The 21,137-nt window shown below is 39.2% G+C and overlaps 1 protein-coding gene and 1 long non-coding RNA gene across 18 annotated transcripts in view; one reads left to right on the top strand and one right to left on the bottom strand.

The window, feature by feature from the left end:
* Positions 1 to 5,921, bottom strand: part of LOC121063455 — a 38,563-nt gene extending 32,642 nt beyond the window's left edge. For 5 of the 15 annotated variants that reach the window (XR_005815996.1, XR_005815994.1, XR_005815993.1 and 2 more), the window contains exon 1: positions 2,117 to 5,830. This is a non-coding gene — a long non-coding RNA (uncharacterized LOC121063455). Of the gene's footprint in view, positions 1 to 2,116 lie in introns of all 15 variants that reach the window. The other 10 variants (XR_005815988.1, XR_005815987.1, XR_005815992.1 and 7 more) reach the window with 9 other exon arrangements.
* Positions 5,922 to 6,026: 105 nt separating this feature from the next.
* Positions 6,027 to 21,137, top strand: part of USPL1 (ubiquitin specific peptidase like 1) — a 15,487-nt gene continuing 376 nt past the window's right edge. Inside the window, exons 1-9 of one of the 3 annotated variants that reach the window (XM_040543881.1) lie at positions 6,027 to 6,186; positions 10,170 to 10,337; positions 10,906 to 11,034; positions 11,583 to 12,237; positions 14,470 to 14,556; positions 14,969 to 15,098; positions 16,337 to 16,462; positions 16,728 to 16,888; positions 18,079 to 21,137. The exon at positions 18,079 to 21,137 is cut by the window's right edge and continues 376 nt beyond it. In XM_040543881.1, coding sequence (XP_040399815.1) covers positions 10,242 to 10,337; positions 10,906 to 11,034; positions 11,583 to 12,237; positions 14,470 to 14,556; positions 14,969 to 15,098; positions 16,337 to 16,462; positions 16,728 to 16,888; positions 18,079 to 19,961 — 3,267 coding nt within the window. In that variant the 5' untranslated portion in view covers positions 6,027 to 6,186; positions 10,170 to 10,241 and the 3' untranslated portion in view covers positions 19,962 to 21,137. Of the gene's footprint in view, positions 10,338 to 10,905; positions 11,035 to 11,582; positions 12,238 to 14,469; positions 14,557 to 14,968; positions 15,099 to 16,336; positions 16,463 to 16,727; positions 16,889 to 18,078 lie in introns of all 3 variants that reach the window. The other 2 variants (XM_040543879.1, XM_040543882.1) reach the window with 2 other exon arrangements.

The raw sequence follows: 21,137 nt of genomic DNA, 5'->3' as shown, positions 1-21,137 counted from the left end.
AAGGTGGAAATTACGCTTTATGTGGAACAATTACTGAACATTATCACGGCTCTGGAACATATTATTTCTAATTGTAAAGCAGAAAGAAAGGTTGTGAGATTGACAGGGAAGAGGACATATAATTAGATCCATTTAACAGGCCAGCAGGCTGCAGCACATGAGGATTAGAGGGGTGATAAGTTTACAGCAGCAAACAAGAGGTGGCAACTTGTGGTTTCAGCTAGAAGCTGAACTGTTGATATTTCGGGCACCAAGAGGAAAAAATAAAATATTGAGAGTAACAGATTTGGTTTTGTTTCCTCCTCTGACCACCTCCCCTCCACCCCCAAGCAACGGAGGATCTAAGTTATAGGAAAACGCTTTACAAACAGTTTGGGAAATTTGTGTTTATTTATTTATTTGGGAAGGACAACGGTCTTCAGGCCCAATGTTTGGGTTTTGAGGGAGAAGAACCCCACATATTCCTACAGCAACCAGCACAGCAAATTCAGTCTTGATGTGGCCTTTAAGCACTACCATAAAATAGATAGTTCATATGTCCGGTTTTACGTCTTGCACTTCACAAAGACAGATTGTTTTCTCTGTTTTTCCAACCCCACCTGAAGGAATTAATTCAGACTTCTTAGCTGTTTCACAAAAACACATTAACACTAAGCCCAGTGCTACTTTTTTAGACTTAAACGCAAACAAAACAACAGAAAACAAAAAACCCACAACCCCCAAACCAGAGGGCAATTCAAAAACAGGAAAGGCTTTGCTTACAGGTATGCTTTAAGTCCACACACAACTAGTCCCAGCAAATTTAACAAACTATCCAGACTCGTGCAAATCTGTGAAAAATCAGGAAAGCACGCAGTATGTTGACACTTCAAACTGCTGAGAATATTTTTTTCTTTGCATTTATACAGTACTTACTAGAAAGAGATGCGAATAATCCTCTGCACATGCATGTCAGTAACTGTAAGAGTACAGGCATCCTTACCCAAGATGTTTTCCTAAATTATTTGTAGAGGGCAAAAAAATCTGAGTTTAATTTGGAGAAGGACCACAAGATCATGGGGTTGGCACTGTCCTAAATTTCAGCTCGAGTATATAAGAGAGTGGAGGGAAAAGTCTGTGATGGACTGGTAACAGTATGTCAGGATACGTTTAACTAGATAAGCAAGAATGAATGATTTCTCACTTTTAAAATGTTAATGAAATGTATCATTGCTCCTCTCCTTTTCCTAGTGCAGACTGCCATCCTACCAACACAGAATCGGTTTACTGGAAGAGACTCCTCCAAGTATCAGAAGCTGAAAATTTTGAAACCTTGAAAGTAACAGAAACTAGAATACACAAAAAAGTGTCTTGGAGCAAGTTACAAACCGTAATAAGATCTGGTTCATCTCTTAGCCAGCACATTACTTAATATTCTTCATTCCACCAACAATTAAACCAAGTTCTGCAGGCAGGATATGTAGAAACTTTCCAAAACTCATTTGGGTTCATCTTTTATTAACGTGTTTGATTATTGGTTGTTTTCAAGAAAATGAAACGGGCAACTTCCAAAGTAACTTTGAAATCCGAATGAAGTAACTAGATCCTTTTTTAAAGTGTCATATGTTAGATTCAACATTGTATGTTTGCATAGGTATAATTTGATTTTCCTTTTATAAAAAACACAGAAAAGCAGCACAGATCAGCAGCATCCCGATTTTCCTGAGTCCTCTAAAACACCACCTTCAGATGCTACTGCTGAAACTCATTCTCAAAACTCATGAGTCACGTTACTGATAAATGGCTTTGAATTCCGCCACAAGTCGATCATTTCAAACTACAATCACAACTAAGAAAAAAGAAATCACACCTTAGAAATCTCAGACTTCCACGCAGCAAAACAGAAAACCAGTACAAAGCCGAAACAAAGGGAAAAGGGAGACTCAGGTAAAACCTGCCTTTAGAGAGCAACATCAGTAAAACAAACAAAAACACGCACAAGAAAATATAATGGGACCAGAAACCAGCACATCTTATCTGGGCATGAAGTATTAACCATGATTTTTTTTTAACTTAATTTCAAAACACTTTGCTTGCCCTAATCTTTTTTATTTTGACTGTCTTTTAACCAACGCACCTCCAGACTTTCAGATGACTTTTTAGAGTCCTTGCTGTTACAAACAAGCCAACAAAGAAAGATCTTGGCACTTACAAAACCCCGAATTTTGCTGGGCTGCTGTTATATCACCTCATGTTGGTTCCAAGTCAATCTCTCCCATCAGCACTAACATTTATGCTGACTTGCAACGTAACACTGTGATGCCACAGGAACATACCCAAACTGTACTGGAGGAATCCTAAGGACACAAACACAGCGACCACAATCAGAAAAAACATCCCTGGTTTCACACTGTCGAAGTTGCATTGCATCACTGATGCTTTCCCACTAGAAATATTCCTGAAAGCAATTCATTTCTAAAAATCCAAAACCTGCTAAGTTTTGACTATTGTTCCCAGTTGGATTGGAGTCAGAAAGCTACAGGCTGTAGGACAGGGAGGTAAAATAACTCAAAGAACAGAATGAAATGTAAGAAAAAATAGTTTGAAGAGCATCTGCAATTCCCAAATGGAAATCTTTGCCACGATTACAGAGAACACTGCATCAAGCTTAAAGTGTTCCGTTTATAACAGTTTCCATCTCTGTTACAGAGCAGGAAGATGCTCCTGTTAAGGATGACAAAATAAGAACCACCCTTAAGAGTCAGGGAAACAAACAAACAAAAGCTTTACTTCAGAGCAGCGAATTGATTTCTATTCCTTTGTCAAGGCTACAGATAATATAGTAGGGTAAATGCAGCATTTATTTTCAAAAGTTCAGGAGAAAAATAGCCATAAAAACGTCTTATAAGAGGTTTTTACTCCAGAAAAAAAAAAAAAGAAAGGATTTAAATAGGTCAGCAGTTAAAAAAAGAACCAAGTGCATGTTTTTGCTAGTGATTTTATAACCCTCGTCTCAAAAAAGAGCTCCTTTTCTTTGGTTAAGATACTAGTATGCAATGGCCAAGGGATACTGCAAGTACATATCAGCATCAGTAACGTTAGTAGTAATTAAATAATCCAGTTTGTGGACTTAAAGTTAGTTATGAAATGCAAGAAGAATACAATCACTGAAATCTTGACTTTATATACACAAAAACTATCAAAATTGAGATTATCATGACCGTAAATTTTCCTGTTATAACGTTAACATAACATTAATGATGTATGTAAGCATTAAACAAGAAAAAAAAAAAGAGGTATACGTAAAGTTAATTAGTTATTGGATTCTTCTTACCTTTTCAGAAAGGTACTTTGTACATTTAAATTTTAATTTTGTTAGTTTCTGAAAAAGAAGAAAGAACACCAAGCAAACATAAACCCTGAAAAACAAAACGTTCAAAGCAAAGATTTTCAGTTGGTACCTCCCACTCCGTATTTGATTTCTCAGGAACCATCAACCATGCAGTGACAATCTGGTTAGAAGCAAGCAGCCAACGGGTATGTAATTTGCATGTGAAAATATTTTTAGAAGACACACATGAACAGCATATGTTCTCAGCCTGAGTACAATCCACTATCTATATACCCAGAATATTATTTCCCCAACATTCATAATTATTTTCCAGATAATGATTCCTGGTACAGATACATTACTCTTTGAAAACAACATGTTTATCAAGCCTTAGCACCATTCATTTTTTGAGCTCACCTTGGGATTGGGGTGTAAAAAAGCCTCTATACAACTCATTTTTCTCCTCCATATCTGAATATACTAACAAAAAAGAAAGGGAAGTTTTTTGCTGTTACATTGCATGTTCAATTCCCACATTGAAGAGGCTTCAGTCATGGAAAGAGCTCATTCCACATAAGCCTTTTAGAAATATAATAAATGAAAATTAATTCTTAACCTGTTTCAAAGTCTTTACTGCAGATATAATTACAAAATGGGTAGATTATGTTTGAAAAGACTACCAAAAGAGGACACTGACACAAAAGTTAAATCAGATAGGTAGTACACTTGCCTGAACCCAAGCAGCTTCCAAAATCATACCAGAAGCCCCTTCTACTCTTCCCATGTTAACTACATCCAGTTTAAAAAGATGAAGACAGAAGTCAATGAAACCAGAAACAAGTCATGCGCTCATGCGCTGTTAGTTAACTAAAACTAAGCTACATTTAGTCAAACCAAACTATGTCAGAGAAAACAACATTTGAACAAATCACAAGCCTGACTAGATCCTAAAGCCTTCCAGCACACATCTGGAACATCCAAACCAATTCCTGGTGACTCTGGAGTTTGCATCATGTACGAACTATTACTTTAGCACTGTTTTGTTCAGGCTGAATGAAGATTTACTTTATTGTGAGCTGTTTCTTTTCTTTGCCAACATGTAAACTCTTCCTCAAGGACATGGGAAACTCCCTCTTCATATACATAAACTCAGGTCTGGATTCTTTCTCTGGCCCAAGCTTGCCTTTATTCAACCTGAACGTCAGGGAGGAACACCAGCAAATTATTCTGTGGCACTTCCCAGGATACAGAAAATATCCGAGACATAAGTTAACTTACCAAAACAGCTGAGGACAAAACCAAAACAAACAAAACAAAAACAAAAAAACGAGGCATTAGCCGACCGTAAAATCTTAACGGCAGTGAGTCACAAATTCCAACTGATCAGAGAATTACAATCTATAGCAGGGCTTTTTCAAAGTCAGTCCACACTAACAAGCAGGGAAAAAGCCTGCTTAATCATTCTAGAGCTCAAATACACACAAGCGAACAGCTTTTACCCCATGATGTTAGGCAGTACATGCTTATGTTTGATGGAAGCTCAAAACAAATCAGTGGGTGCTAGTCACCCTGGGGAAAGTAAAAACTTGAGCTACAGTGAAAAGAAGCTAAAAATTTATTATTAAAATTCATATACAGAGCATATATTAATTTTCATACATCCAAACACTGTATTTTAACCGTAAGTAAGCGTTACTAGTGCTAAAACCACAGTGCACGTTGTCCTAAAATACCACGAGGAAAATCACTGCATGCATACAACTCTAGTTAAGTTACACCACAACATTATTCAACGTATTGCATTATTTGACCCATTTTAACATTCAACTAAACTGACTGAAAAAGAGATGAAACGCACACGCCGTGTCTGATGTGCTATGTGTGCAGAAACACTGGCCTCGGTGGCTGTAGGGCCAGTTCCCCCCCTACAAAACGTACCCCAATGCGCTTTACACTCCTGGGGAAAAGAAGTTGATCCTCCACAATGAAACCAATGAGAACAATGGCTCAAAAGCCAAGGTTAAAAAGTACCCCTCACAAAATTATTACCAAGTGTCATTGCAATCTGTCTCCAGTCAGGCAAACAACACCCTCCAGTAAAGACACCCTAAAGCATTAATTCAAACTTCAAACCATCGCTATGCAAAGAGAAGGAAGAACTCATACAGCAAAAACCAGCTCACAGATGTTACAACGGAGCCAACAGACTATTATTTCACGACGTACAGCATACAACAACAAATGTTTTTTTCAAATCCTGACCAAGGGTGCGGTGCCAGCAAGCCAGAGGCAGGGAGCAGGCACTTGCCATGGTATCACCAGGAGGATTTCCAGGCTCATTGCTCTCCCCAGCCCAGGGGACACAGCCCCAGGTGCCCAACACCAGTCCCCTTGATGGAACCTAATGCTGTCGGCACCGAACTCCTCGCAGCCTAAGGAGGGGATGCATTGGCAAGCGAGCATCACACACCCAGCGATTCCAGCCTCATCTCCTACACACCCAACCTCCACGGCCGACCAGGAGAAGCCCTCTCGGCCACCTCAGCAAGGAAAGCCCTTCGCCACCGAGGGAAAGGAGAAGGAGAAGAAGGAGGAGGAGGAGGAGGAGGAGGAGGAGGAGGAGGAGCAGGAGACGCCTCAGCCCCCTCGCCCCCCCAGCCCGCAGCGCGCAGGCTCCCGACATGGTGGCGGGGAGGCGCCGGAAACTGCGCGGCTGAGGCGGGCGGCGTGGGGAGGCAGGAGCCCGATGGAGGACGGAAGGGCCGCTGGGGGACGGCCCTTGCCCGCCTAGCACGCGTGGGGCAGCCCGCTGAGGGGGCCTGGGGAGCCCGGGGAAGCGAAGGGGGCAAGGGGAGACGCCGAGAGCCTGGCAGCGGGTGAGTAGTGCGGCGTCCAGCCCCCTGGCTCGGTTGGGCTGTGAGGGAGGTGGCGGTGGAGCGGGCGCCTTGCGCGGTGCTGAATGCCGACTGAGTATTTCTTGTCAGTAGTTGTGGGTTTAAGGCGCGTGTTCCCTCAGGGAACGCTTGGTAGAAGCACTGCTCGATAAAACACCCGCAGGGTGAGGTACTGGTGTGTCTACGCACGCATGTTCCCCATGTGCTCTTTGCCTGTGTTCTGACGATTAACCGTGTATTCTTCCTTCTACAGCCGTTCCGTAGTATGGATCTCACTGGATGTGGACTAAAAACTAAGGAGGTTGTTTAACCGTAGCTTTATCTGAAGCACCTGGACACCTCTTGGTGTCGAAGGGCAGCAGCCAGCTCCAGCTGTAGTCCTAACCCCCCCTGGCCCCAGGCTGGGGCTCTGCCTGCACCAAGCCCCTTCCTGAGATCTTGCATCTCTTAGTGGCAGCTGTAATAAACTGCACTAGTTCAGGCTCTTTTTTTGACACCTAACTCACCATTTTATCACAAGGGCTCAATGACATGACAATAAAATGCTTAATCCTTGTCCCCTTCTTATATGCTCATCAAAGCATTTACCTCAGGACATTTCAGAGAGGTCCAGCTCTCTTTTAGAACAGCAGAGCAATCACATTGCAAGCTGGCTTGCTTTGCAACATCATTCTTTTTATCTTTAGTTTGTTGTTTAGTTTCAGATTAAAAAAAAAAAAAGATGTAAAGAACACATATATAACAAGTAACACAGGGAATATAAATTTGTATGACTTTTTTTTCCTCAGACCTTAGTTTGTTTGTTTTCATCCTTTCTCTTCAATATTCCCTTCATGAAGGAATGAAGACTTGTAAGGTGATTTACAAGGACTTCATTCTCAAGTGTCCCTTTCACCTTTAAGCAGAGAGATTTTCTCTTCACTGAAATGTAATCACTGTTCTGTCACCTGCAGCTTGTAAAGGATTTTTGTTTTTATTGTGTCACAAGGCATAGCTCCTCTTATCAAGAAGCCGGAGTCCCTTTTAGCGTAGAAGTCCTTGACACTTTCCATGTTTTCTGTCTTCTTACCTCCACAGCTCATCAGACCTTTTCATAGGCCGGTTTAACTTATTAAAAATAGCAGAAAAAACTGCTGTGTTTTACTGAGTTTCCTGCTGATTTGTGTGTTCAGTTAGCTTGCGGAAAGGCTGGTGAAGATGTGAGCTGCCAGGGATGGTGTGGGAGTGGGAAAGAGGAGAAAAGAGAATAGAAACATCCCTATCATGCAGCAGTGAGCAGTGATCAACTAGGGAACCATAGATTACCCAGGGAACCATAAGCAGCCCAGTAATTATACCAGGTCCGCAGCACATTTTGCATTACATTTTTAAAATAAGTAGCATAAATGTTTTAAAGCATCACCCAGTAAGCTTGAAAGCACGCTTCTATCTGTAATGCAGATATTACACGTTACTACAATGGGTTGTGTCAGTCCTTCATCCAGCAGGCTTTTAAGGGGCTATTTTTCATGGCAGCTGCAGATCTGATGAGCAGTTTTTGTACTTTGTGCAGTGGTCACTAGTAGCTTGCTGTAACGTTACACATACTGATGTACAGACAGGCCCCTTGGGCCCATTCTGTGCATCTAGGACTGGCAGACCAATTTTATTCACTGGTGGTTTATGTATGAAAAAAAAAATAATAATTTTCTTAATGTTTATTACATTCAGAAGTGCAATAAATGGTGTGGGCTCCAGCACTGTAGTGCTACTGCTGGGTGATTCATAGAATCACAGGATCATTAAGGTTGGAAAAGACCTTAAAAGATCATCTGGTCCAACCATCTCCCTACTACCCATGTCACCCAGGGAGGCACTGTACATCTCAAAACAGTATTTAAGCTTTAAAAGAGAAGAGCAGAAATAACAGAACATACAGAACATACAGAGGGAAATACCTGGGGGGGGGAAAAAACTTTTGAGAGGGGGACGGAAAAGTAAATGGAGACTTGCAAAGAAAGAAATATTGTTTATAAAATCAAGACATTCTTAAAAAGGAATAACCCATAGGTTGTTAGTGTTGCTGACCTTTCTGAGTGCGTGAAGATGATTTGTATTTATGTGGTGAGAAATTGCTTAGGGTTCCAGTCATGTCATTACATACTTTGTTTATTTTAGAGACCTGACACTGCTTCAGGCCAAGGAGTTGTATAAAAGCCCTCTGGAAAAAGTTAGAGACATTCTCTTATTAGCTATAGTGCGGAGCATAAAGTTGCTATGTATTTTAGTACGATTTATACCTGCACAACTTCATTAGTTCTATAAAAATAATCAAACTCCTGGCTAGATTAAATATATGGTAAGAGAGAGTTGAGGCACGGTGTCATAGTGCCATTGCTACCATGTCAGAAGTTGGAGAGCTTGGCTTTCCTTTATAGTCCAATAGACTTGTATACTTTTAGTTAATCTATTAAGTTTTACCTTGAGTGAGCCTGGGACCGTGTTGCTTGTACACTTTCACCCTACTTTGAAAACTAAACATAATCTCTAAGGCACACATGGCTTGATACTTTATCATCTTTTGTTAAAACCGTTAGTTTTATAAGTCAGTTTATACTATGCTGCAGCCTGGTTAATTCTGAAAAGTGCTACTGAGCACCTTGAAAGTGTCAGCAGGACACATCAGCATCTCGTTTTGACCTTCTCAAGTGGTCATAGGGGATTGATTTGAAATGAGTTGTTACGTTTTGCAGACTACACTTTTAAAAATGTAGTGATACTGTTGATTTTTAACAATCTGTCCAGTTCTGTAGGGTCTCATTTGCCCTGGATTAGGGATGTTTTGGGGTTGAAATGGTATTTACTCATGTCTCCGAGAATGCCTTTTCTCAAAAGGAACTGCAATCTGAGTTCTGTAGTGTAAGGAAGTGTTGAAGGGGCCTCGTGCTGTGGGGAAGGATGTTGGTCAGTGGAAGTAATGAACAAGAAACAGACATGGCTCAAAGGAAGATATTAACCTTGAAGAATTTGCTATTCAATTTACTTTAACGTCCTTCTGAATCTTAAAGAGATAGATATTTATTCTAGCTATTTTTCCATTTGAAGTCAGCAGGAACAGAAGAATTGGTTCCTGTAGTTTTAAACTCCTTTTCTGACTGGTTCAGGATGTAGTTAGCTTCAGTGCCAGCGAAGGAATGGGTTTATAAGGGCTTAAGGAGCTGCTTTCTGATGTGTCTCGCTTGTTTATACTGAAGTCTTCCACCATAAGTGTGTGTGTGTATGTATGACATGTGAGAAAGGCAAAATTTGGCCCTGAATTCCAGAAATAATACGAAATGGACTCTGTGATGTGAGTTGTAAAACATGGAATAGATTTATGTAGCAATGATACTGCAGAAGAACTTCAGTTTGCTAGGAAGTCTGTAACATCATTAAAATTACAGGAGAATTTTCCCAACAGTAACAGCAGGATGTCCTTCTGTAGTTAGAAATGGCTATATTTGCAGGATAAACTTTTTATAGTTTATTATGCATTAAAGTCACTGTTTTGAAAGCTGCTGAAGTGGTTTTTGGGCTTTTAGTTTTGTTTTGTTCCTCTGCAGTTACCTATAATTGTGTGAGAGCTTGTTGCCATTTTTAAAGAAATTCTTGAATTCCAAGGGTTAGATACAGTAAGTTGAATTGCCTGGGCAAGACATCTACATTTCTGGCAACTATAGTGCACTTGGAAAATAAATGAGACCTTGAGGGTGAAAAGAATAGATAAGTTTGCAAATTCAGGGCCTAAAGCTGTTAAATCTGGTACGTGACTTGATTTAAACTTTTGAGTTCTATATTCAGTAGAAAGTAAGTATTTTCCATCGAGAAAATACTCTTCTGAATTCATTCTCACAGAAAATATGGGCTGCATTATTGCTGGTATATTTTTTTCTCCAAAATTTAACTGATTTTTTCTTTAATTGTTGTATTCGCTTCTTATTTTTCAGGAGTCTTTGAAAAAATCCTTAGTGGTCATGACATTGTTACAAGTGACATAAATTAGCCAGTGGCTCAGAGTGATGGATACCCAGAAGACTACAAATGGTTTGCAAGTGATTGGACAAGGGACTGGTATAGGGAAATCGACACTCCACATGGTGGGGTATTTGGGAAAAGTCAGTTGAAACTTATTTTACATGTGTGCAAAGTTCATATTTTTCTCTGCTTTGAGAGATTTTTAATTGGTCTTAATTTTACCAAAAAAAAAAAAATCTCAAAATTATTTTCCACGGAAATCTATAACAATGGCGAAAGATTATTATAACCAGATCTGTGTCTATGAATTTCTTATGGGCACTATTTTTATGACTGTGCATTCCTAAGAAAACTTATTCATAGTTCAAAGATCTGAGCTTGTGTTCCCTGGCAATAAGTGTCCTTTGGTTTAGTATAAATAAAATGAAATGTTGCATAATTGCGTTGTTAAAGATAACTTACTAAAAATTTGAATGCTTAAGTTAAAAGATAAATTCACAAAGATCATGCTACCCTATGAATATATATCTTATGAATAAGGACGAAACCTAATCTAGTTGACTTTTTTATACTATGTTAGGTGTTACATGCTTAGAAGTTACACATTGCTTTTCTATCTTGGTATGTATGTATGTCTTAACTTGGGATAATATATAAAAAACAAGTTTTTCAGCTGTTTTTTTTTTTTTCTTTTTTATTTTTTTTTAGAGCTGTAATTCTGTGGAGATAACTTCGCCTGAATATTGTCCAGTCTGCAAAGCCAAGGGCCAGATCCAAGCTTTACGCACTTACCGCATCAATTTTCAAGAGTCCATTTTTCTTTGTGAAAATCCTCAGGTATTACACTGATTGTTGGCTTGTGTCGAGGCCTTTGCCATAAGGATTTACGCCTCTGGAGATGGGGAATGGGGGATTTGACTTCATTCTCCTAGTTGCAGAACAGCCATGTTTGTAAGACCCTACCAACGTGTGGTCTAGTGCATCGGGATAAACTGAGAGATACCTTGCCAGTTTTGGCAGCAGTAAGCTTTCAAGCCAGAGGTGATTATGCCAAATTTGTACCCTAGAGGAATGGACTTTGCAGAATGAGAGAAAAGGCCTCTCCTTAGCACAATTCGGGTGTCTTTCTGGGGCTGGAAGTGGAGAGTTTGGATTTTACTGGAAAAGCAATGTTGATTATTACTACTGATATAATTCACAATTGCTTTATAAGACAGTAGTTGGATAAAATTCTCTTACATGTGTTGAATTTACAAATTGATTTCATTAAGGTATCATTTTACACAAGTTCTACGTTCCATTTTGAGAATGCTTGTACTTTTTTAGCTCTTGTTCACCTGAAATTGCATTGTAGATCTCATTGTAACTTTCTCCCTTTCCTTTAGTGTATCTACCCACTAGGTTATAAACCGTTTAACAGCATCGTTATTTCTGCTGATTCAGAAAATCACCAAGTTCCATCTACTGATAAGAAAAGGAAACTGTGTGATATCAGTGACTTTTCTGCCACTGAATCAAATCCGAAACGAGCCAGGACTAACAATGCGGTAAAGGTTGAGCAGACTGTTAATACGGACCCTGTTGTCAAAAGCCGTGAGAATAGCTTACCTATCCCCAAGTTAAGTGCACGTGACGTGTTACAAAATGACCAGCAAAAACCTAGTAATGGGGAGTCCTTCAAGCAGAAGGTGGATTTTGAAACGACCACCAACACCAACAGCCATCAAGAAAATCTGCCTGAGACTCCTAGTCCCAGAAGACGACTCTTGCCAAATCCTGAACACTGCACGACAGCATCTGAAATATTGCTCGGAAGTGATAAAGGTTCCACGAATAACACAGATTTATGTCTTCAGTGGAGAAACAGGCATAATCTTTGTTGGCTGGATTGCATTTTGTCAGCGTTGGTACACTTAGAGACATTAAAATTTGCTCTAACGGAAAAATGTGATGATGAAAAATGTTTACTCCAGAGACTCTTAACAAAATATAATCAAGCAGCTGTGCTTCTGAATACCTGTAAAAGGAGTAAATTAAAAGGTGAGTAAATTCAGCTGCTGTTTTTTCATATGGAAGCTGATCTGATATATATATTTGGAATTTAGTACAGTGCACTTAAATACGCCTCCTTTCTATTTCAAGATCACAAAAGAATGAGTTACAGCTCGGTACCATGAATTTGCAGGGTTGTGTGTTTTATCTAGCAGATTCCCAGTAACCTCTGCAGTTGCTTTTCTTGGGGTAAAGGTTCACCCTTTGAAAGCAGACATCAAATACTAAGTATCCATGACAATTTTTTGTGGTAACAAGTAGAGAATTTGGGAATTGAGTAGTTGAGACATACTTTTTTTCCTTCCCCTTATGTTGGTTAACTATTGCAATGCTGTTTAAGTCTTAATCTTCATTTTGGATCATTTTGGTTGTGGTTTATATCCTTGTGTAATGGGCAGTTGCCTTATAGCACTAAATATATTCACACTGAGAAGTTATGTTCTTCTCTGGCTCCAGCTGTGTTCACTGAGGAACGCTTCCCCTGGGGTCTGCAAGCTGTGCTGTGGATGATAACACTTCCTAACCTGTTTCAGTCAGAATTAGTCAAACGTATTAACCTGGTTTATGTTGTCTGGAAAGTTTTAGTAAATACTCACATGTGCAGCTTAACAGATTCAAGGGCTGTAACCTCCAAGCACAGGGGCCACGATGAGGAGCTGAGGGCAACCTCTTACGCAGCACAGCTGGAATTAGGGGAGGATGTGTCACTGTAATCTATTAGTATGGCCTTTGATCATTTTCTGTACTGTCAATCCAGTTTAAGGCTCTTAAATTAAGATTTATTTTTCCTAGTCCTTTTGATTGGACCCGTTGGAGTCGTAAGTCTGAACTTCTAAGAGATCAGCAGTTACAGAATTACTGCAGATCTTTGGCTAACCAGTACCTTTTATGATTTTTTTTCAGTAGGCATTCCAGGAAAAATGTATGCTGGAATATATAGACTATAGTACTAGAACAGCATTAGATAACTTAAAGAATATCGTATCTTTCCTGGAAAGAACAGTGGGCATATCAAAAATGGTTTAATCCAGCTTGTGGCAGAGAAAAAAGTACTTTGAAGAGGCAAAAAAAAAATCCAAAGAAATCCTGTAGTAGTTCATATATGCTATTTACCAGAAAGGTTGATTTTTAGGTTTTCAGATGTTACCTGGAAGCCCTCTACCGTCACACCACCTGAGAGATTTTTCCTTCCCCTCTGATGCGCTGCTGCTGTGTTTGCAAAGGAGCTCTGGTATGGAAGAGCCCTTTGTGGGGAAGTGGGGATGTTAGCTTGCTTCCCTTAGGAAGGGCGCTGTGATATGGTAGTGTTTGAAAGAGCTTAAACCTTTTCATTTCCAGGAATTGCTGCAAAACGAGTTAGCTTATTTGGGCACCAGTGGAGAGGGGATTGGAAGAAGAGCGTTATTATGGAGATTAGGCGTTGTACTGATTTTGCCCTTCTATCTAATTTGTCAGCATCTTTTACATACGGCTCTTTTCTGACACAATCAAAAACAATAGAGCTGCAAGAGACTGTTTTTACCTTTTTTTATATACATAAATTTTATAAGTAAGAAATGGTTCCCACAGCTATTCTACATCCTTTAATTTGTGCAAGTCATGATCTCGATTGTGTAGTGGAAGTTATGTTCTTGCTTGTGCTTATAGAATGTACATGCATAAGTACTGTAACTTGCAAATTTAAAATACATACTTATATATATATATACAAACTTTAAAATAAGCTTTTAATATTGAAAAGGCTGTCTTAGGAACTTAGTATTTAACATTTAAATGCTTTATTACAAATTGTATGGTGTCATTCCAAAGCATGTAAGCAAATTTTTGTGCTTTTGATCTTAACGTTTAGGCTTTAAAATCTACTCTTAATCTCCGAATCTCTAGGGTTTGTAATGTCTGGCTACATTAATCTTACATGTCTTTACCATCTAGCTATCGGTATGCACTCTTAGCCATAATTTAAGTCAGGTTGAGTTGTTTTGGGTTAGCAGACTGCAGTAAAACATTTGACTTCTGTAAATCTTTTGTAAGTTTCAAATCAATTAATACCAAGCGCTGTCTATTTTTACCAACAGTTTTAGGCAGTTGTTGGTCAATGTGAAAGGTATCTGTTTGCAGAGAATGAGTGCATGTGAACATGAGTACGTGTTCACATATGTGTGGGAAAGGGTAGAGGTGTTGCACATAAATACATGAAAGCATATGTATTTGTTTCTATAGATGTTCTTCCAAAAGCAGAATTGCATCTCAATGAAATCAGAAGCAGAATTTTTACGCAGCTTCAGCCTCTGCTTAAATGTGGATTGGGTAAGTAGTCAGTGCAGCAGCTCAGTATTTATTTTCAGAAAACTTTACAGGTAAAGCCTGTTAGCATGTCAGCACATAAAAATATGTATGTACATACACGTGCAAGACAGCTTGCAAATACTTTTTGCGATTTGTGACACACATAATTTACCGTGTGATTAGGTGTTTTGTTATTTACCGTTTGTGAAGTTTAGAGAGTGTATTCATGTCTTTGTAACTATGCTGCATTCATGAAACTGCCTTTGAGAACAACCTGGTAACGTAGATAAATCCCTTTGCTTGTGAGCATTAGAAGTACAGCCTTAGAGGGATAGCTTGAATTAGAATCGTAGCAGTAAGGCTGTCTTCCTTTTTGAAGTACTGTTTTCCGATCTCAAACTCGGTGACTCTTTTTTCTGCCCTGTCTTTCAAGGTGAGGAGGAAAGTCCAGTGTTTGCACTCTCTCTGCTCTTAAAACAGGATCAACAAGCTGAGAAACTGTTTTTGCATTCATTTTCATGGAAGTTTGAATGCATATGCTGTGGCTACAAACACCAGGACCGGTGAGCTTTATAGATATATAGATAACTTCTGTGTAACTCTTGTACCGTACCTTTTAAAATCGGCATGTATTAGGTGATTTTTCTTCACATCTCTGGGTTATGAACAGCTTAAGCTTGTTGGTGAAGTTTTATGTGATTCTTTAGGCTTGCGTTTGCAACTGGTTTAATTGTGTCATGTCTTATCTCATGAGTCATCTCTTAATTAAGAAAGAAGTATTAGGTAACTGCAAGTCCCTGGCCATGCTCACTCTCATCTTTTAGTGGTGGTGTACAGCTTGTTGCTGTTCTAAAGAATGTGTGCCTGGCACACGTTTGCTGTTGAAGGATATCTGTAACGTTCACTCGGATTACAAAGAATCAGAGATTTGCAAACGTAATTTATATATTTTAAAATAGTATTACAGGGAAGTAATTTCTTGAGAATTGATTTAGTTTGTGTAGCTGCAGGTGCCAGCTAGTCATTTTGGCTCCTTTTAAGAGTCAACAGAAGAGGCACCTTCAGAAGACAGCTCATTTCACTTGAAAAATACTTGTTTCTATCCATTATTTAAAGTTTATACAATAATCTAGATCCACAGGTGCGAAGAGACTGATTATATCTGTTAGACAGCCAGCTAATGTGTAGTTCTGGTTAATAAGATGTGTTCAAGAGCTTTTGTTACATACTTTGTTCTTTAAAAGGTTGAAAAATCTGGGGTAGGTCGAATGTAGAGGAAATCCTTCCTGTGGCTAGTGAATGAAGAAGCTACCTTACTTTGTATCCCGTACGTTGTGTTTTCGTACAATATAACCCCTGTGCAATCTTTGCTCTGAATGTACTGTCCTTTGAAAATAACTCCTTGTTTAACATGTATTGCGAGGTGGTTTGTTACTACTTCCTTCTCTCCTTGACACTTTGTATTAGCTAGTAAATTATGCAGATCCTGGTGGAAGCTCTGTCTTGCACTGAAAAGGGAGCAGAGATAACATGCTAAGGGACAAAGAGCAAATAATGCGCAACTGAAGGTCACAGAGCTGCTGAGAACAAACGGGGACTGATAGTGTTTGGCAGAACTGAATCCAGCGCTCACTTGGATGTGATGCAGTCACAGTGGAATTCACACAAATGGCATGCATCTGAATAGAATTTGTCTTTGTCACAACGTTTTTGTGACTTTTTCCCCTTGTAAAGTGCGTATATTCATTGTTTTCTGATCAGCAAGTCATCTTACTCTTTTTTTTTGTGTGTGTGTTTCCAGGTGTAGGAAAACACTAACAACATTCACAAATATAATCCCCGATTGGCATCCACTTAATGCTGTTCACATTGCTCCCTGTAATAATTGCAGTGACAGATCTCAAAGAAGACGGATGATTTTGGAAAAGTAAGTTTGAATATGTGAACTTGAAAATAAAATGGATAAAATTCTGGGATAAAATGGATAAAATTCTCATTTACTGAACATAGTATCGGTTTCAAAAACAAACTGTTACCATAGGTTTATAGGGGTGCAGAACTTTAAACTGATAAATACTTAAATGCTGAAATCACAAATAGCATTTAAAAAGGATGAACACTGTAATTTTCCATGAGGGATTTTTGGCACTCTTTTGTTGTAATAAACTGTTTCTTTATTGTCTCTTTATTAGAATACCCTCAATATTAATGATACATTTTGTGGAAGGTTTGCCACATAACGACCTGAGGAATTATTCATTTCAGTTTGAAGAAGATTTCTACGAAATAGCATCGGTTATTCAGTATCAAACAAATAAGAAGCATTTCATAACCTGGTCTTTGAATCCTGATGGTAAGAACCATAAATTCTGGTATAATACTTTGAGTCCTACATTGAATAGTGTTTTATGGGTTATTGAATAATCTCAGCTGTCCATATACAATAACAAGGATTTCTTTGTCTGTATCCTAAACTTCATGTTAGGATTTTGTGAATAACTGTAGGAACTTTGTTGGTCAGGGTGAAGGTTTCATTTTGGTTTAATTGACTTGTTCAGCAGTGTTCTGTCCTCACTGTTAAAAATTACTTGGGTAGAGTCATTTCCTTTCATAACTTTGTAAAAGCTAAAAAATCCTGTCTAAGCATGGCTGTTGAACAAATAGTCTTGGTTATTTTGAAGCAAGTTATTAATACTTTCTTCATTGGAAATGGGGAAACCTATGGAACTATCAGCATTGATGACATACCTCTTCATTTCTGAACTTTGTTGCACCTGAGGGGTGAGAGGCACAAATCCATGTTACAAACATTGGTAATAGCATGATGGCCATACTACTGGCAGCAGCAGAGCTTCATCTGAGCGGAAAACCGTAATCACAGAAGGCCAAAAGTTGGCGTACTGATTCTCGTGCTTCTGCAGAGGAAGTGAGGTGCTGTCTTATGAAGTGTTCTGACAGTATGAAGATTGTTTACTGCCTGAGTTTAAGAAGAAATAAAAAGGGGAAACAGCTAGAAAGCACCTGGTTATGAACATCCTATACATCATGTATATGCTCTGTAAATCTATTTATTAATTTTTAAAGCTATAAAATATTTGTTCATGATCCGTGAATAATTTGCAGGTGACGAGGCAGATTCTTAACATGATCAGTTTCTGCTAAGCCCCCCCTGCTTCCCACTCAGGCAATGAAAAGTTCTACTGAGAAACTTAATTTTAGAGGTAGTTCTTCTCTCAGACGTGTGCAGGTATTTTCAGTCAAGATGTCAACATCATTAGCAAAGACAAAAAAACGTAGCTTTGTTTTTTGGTTGACCTAGTCTGACCTGTAATAATACTGCTGCAAATTCTGCTTGTGGGTGATCTTTTCGCGGTGGAAACCTCCCGGTTTTCCTCTGATGTAATAAAGAATGGAGAAGAAAAATGATTATTTTCTGCCTGTCAGGGGAATGGGTTAATAAAAATGTTTGACAAGTGTCAGAGGATAGTGACTTCAATTTTAAAAGTCTCTGAGTCTTTACACTGGTTGCTATTTATTTTTCAGGAACTTGGCTTGAATGCGATGATTTAAAGGGTCCATATTGCAGGAGACATAAAAGATTTGAAGTTCCTCCAGGAGAGATTCATATTGTTATCTGGGAAAAGAAAACATCCCATGTGCCAGAACAGAATTCCAAGGCTCAGGGGAAAAATGTTGAAGATTCACCTCCTAATAACGCACAGTCAAGTTCCACAGTGTTGCACTGTGGTTTTGATAACACCATAGAGAAAATACTTGCAGAACATCACAGAGAGGATTCCGTGAGAATTCCAGATAAGAAACAACAGCAGGTAGCTGAGGTTGAAACTCATCATGGCTTAGAAAATCTGGCATGCAATGATCTTGTAACTGTGATGCTCGAAGAGCTTCAGGTTGACTCAGAATGTAAATCACTGTCGAACGGACAGATGGTGGGAAATAACCTTGTTGAAATGGGCACACTGGAACAGCAGGAATCAGCTCTTTCACCTAACGCTCCATGTGAGATTGCTGCAACTGGTCTAGCTATGAACAACACATGCACACTACCTGAAAATTCCAGCGTTTGCTTACCTCTACAAGAGTCGAACCCAGCAAATATCACTCCTCCTGTGCCCCAAAATCACAACCCCGACCCACTTGACTCACCACTTGCTCAAAGCACAGATGACAGAGCTAATTTACTTAACAGAGAACAGGGTTTAAATTCAGAACTAGAGATAAACCATAAATTGCCACCAGTAGGGAATATCGGACAAAAATCACCTGACTTGAAAGGTGCAGGCAAAACTGTAGTTCATTCTAAGGCTGCAAATTCTTCTGCTGATAATAATTCCTTTCAGCCTTCGCACAAAGACCAAAAAAGAGGATTTGTTGGAAGCTGGGTAAAAAAAATGTTAAGCAAGAATACTTCTTTTATGCCTTCAAGTGCCTCAGCTCCAAAGATTGAGAGAAGTTGCAGAACTCCCTCAGTGCAAAAATTAAATGACATGCCGTTGCCAGTTAAAAGAGCGAGTAACTTTGGGGGATTTCAAGGCAGAGGTGTGAACAAAACAACTGAGGCCCCAAAGTCATCGCTTCCTCGGAGCAAAGGTACTAATTTTTTATCAAATTTCAAAGGATTTTCTCAAGGCACTTGTCTTCCTATGAAAAATCATGCTGCTCTTGAAGGCCCAACTTGGAATAAGTCGGGAAATACGCTGAGTACCTCTGGTAGAACGACTCAATTCCATTCACCGAGCTATAATGCTGGGAAGGTGGAAGAGTCAGATAGTGACAAAACAAGAAAGCTTCGCCTAAAACTGTTAAAAAAACTTAATGCTAAGAAGAAGAAGTTGGCTTCGCTGGATAGACTGGCGGTGGAACAGATGAAACGTGGAAAACCCGTGACTGGGGAGGTGAGCACCCCGTCACAGACCGAGTCTCACAGTGACAGTGAGTTGCTGCAGAGCTTCTTGAGGGAACTGCAGGATCAGATTGATGCTGCAGGTAGTCCTTCGGAATTCAGTGTGAACTCAGGGTGCGCTAGCCGTAATAACAACGATGAGATACTAGCGGAATTGCTGTCCCCTACTTCCACTGTTGCTTCCTCGGAGGTTCCAAGAAGTGACGATGAGTGCATGTACATGGAAATGGTGGACAGCAGCGGCCCAGCAGCGCTGCCTGCTGAGGAGAGCGCTGTGTCGCAAGCAGCAATGACAAGCGAGGACCACAATTACTACAGTCCTATAAAGGACAGTAATTATGAACTTCATACCGTGAGCAAACCCGGTGTGAAAAAACTCGCTTTTGAAAGCCCCACCAGGGAAGATATCCTTGAAGATCTGTTCTCCATTTCAGCACCAAGCTCGATGGCTGGTGACATAGATTTACCTCATTTTGATGAAACTCTGTTTGAAACTTGGTAATTACTTGGTTTCTTGGTTTTATTTTTTTCCAACATGATGTATATTTTGAAACAAATCACTGTTAAGTTATATTTTCTAACTAGTTTAGTTGTACACTGGCTGTACTTGAACAATTTGCATTTGAGGTGGTTTTTTTGTGAAATTTTATTGTAGTATACAAGTAAGGTTTTAATGTGTTTTATTTTTCCAAAAAACAGTTATTTTAGCTGTCAAATGTAATTATGTTTTTAATTAAAGCTCCAATGAGTATTAATTTTTGCTTCTTTTAGTATGGAAAACTTACCCATATTTTATTGAGTTTGAAAAATAATTTCAGTATCCTTGATGGTGTAAGAAATACCTAGGCAGTACTGATCTATTTTTCAGGATTGCCCAACTCCTGGTGTCTTTTTGTCTAACTTTTTAAAAAAATTGCACACAGAAACGAACCTTGTGTAATAAGAGATGTTTGCATCCTTTGGCACAATTTTCAACACTAAACTCAGAGGTGGTGTTCTGTTAGGAACTCTTCTCAGAGTTACTGTTCTATAAGCTCTCCCTTCCTTGGATACAAGGAAGGACTGATACAAAATAGTAGTTCTATTTAAAGTTATGGCACATGCTGAGCTTTTATCCTGGGTATCTGAAATATAATTTGTCAGAATCTTCTTCTGAGCTAGCTCGTTTTTTTAAGTAAAATGAGTAAGATTTGGGCCAGAGTTTGCCGTGCTAAGAAAGGATACCAAATGTAACTTTTATTTATGCATTGCTGCAAAAAACAATAATATTTCTGAGAATTGAAGTGAACTGTAAGTTAGCACCCTGTACTGTTGTCTGTAGGAGTTTTTTGTGGCTAGAGCAGCGTAGCGCTGTCTGTGTGTGAGAGAACGCCAAGGAGAGACCAGGTTGATTGGAAGAAGGTAATGAAGTTCATGGCAAGATTGCACTGAGTAGGCGAAGGGAAGAACGTGCACACGCTGGTCGTTTCTGGATCTGCTTATAGCTGTCATTTTGCTAGGTGGGAGTCTTTGGAAATCGTAGACACAGAGCTGAGGGTATTATATGCTAAATTGGATTAACTGTACATTTTTCTTGTACTTGGAAATACCGAGGATTTTATCAGCAAATCTTTGTTTTGGCCATTTTTAGGGATACTCTGCATTTTTTCACTTAGACCCCAAATTCAAATCAAGTCTT

Source organism: Cygnus olor, chromosome 1, assembly GCF_009769625.2.
Source record: "Cygnus olor isolate bCygOlo1 chromosome 1, bCygOlo1.pri.v2, whole genome shotgun sequence".
Classification (NCBI taxonomy): domain Eukaryota; kingdom Metazoa; phylum Chordata; class Aves; order Anseriformes; family Anatidae; genus Cygnus; species Cygnus olor.
The sequence above is the reverse complement of the archived record's forward strand: the minus strand, read 5'-3'. Positions and strand labels throughout refer to the sequence as shown.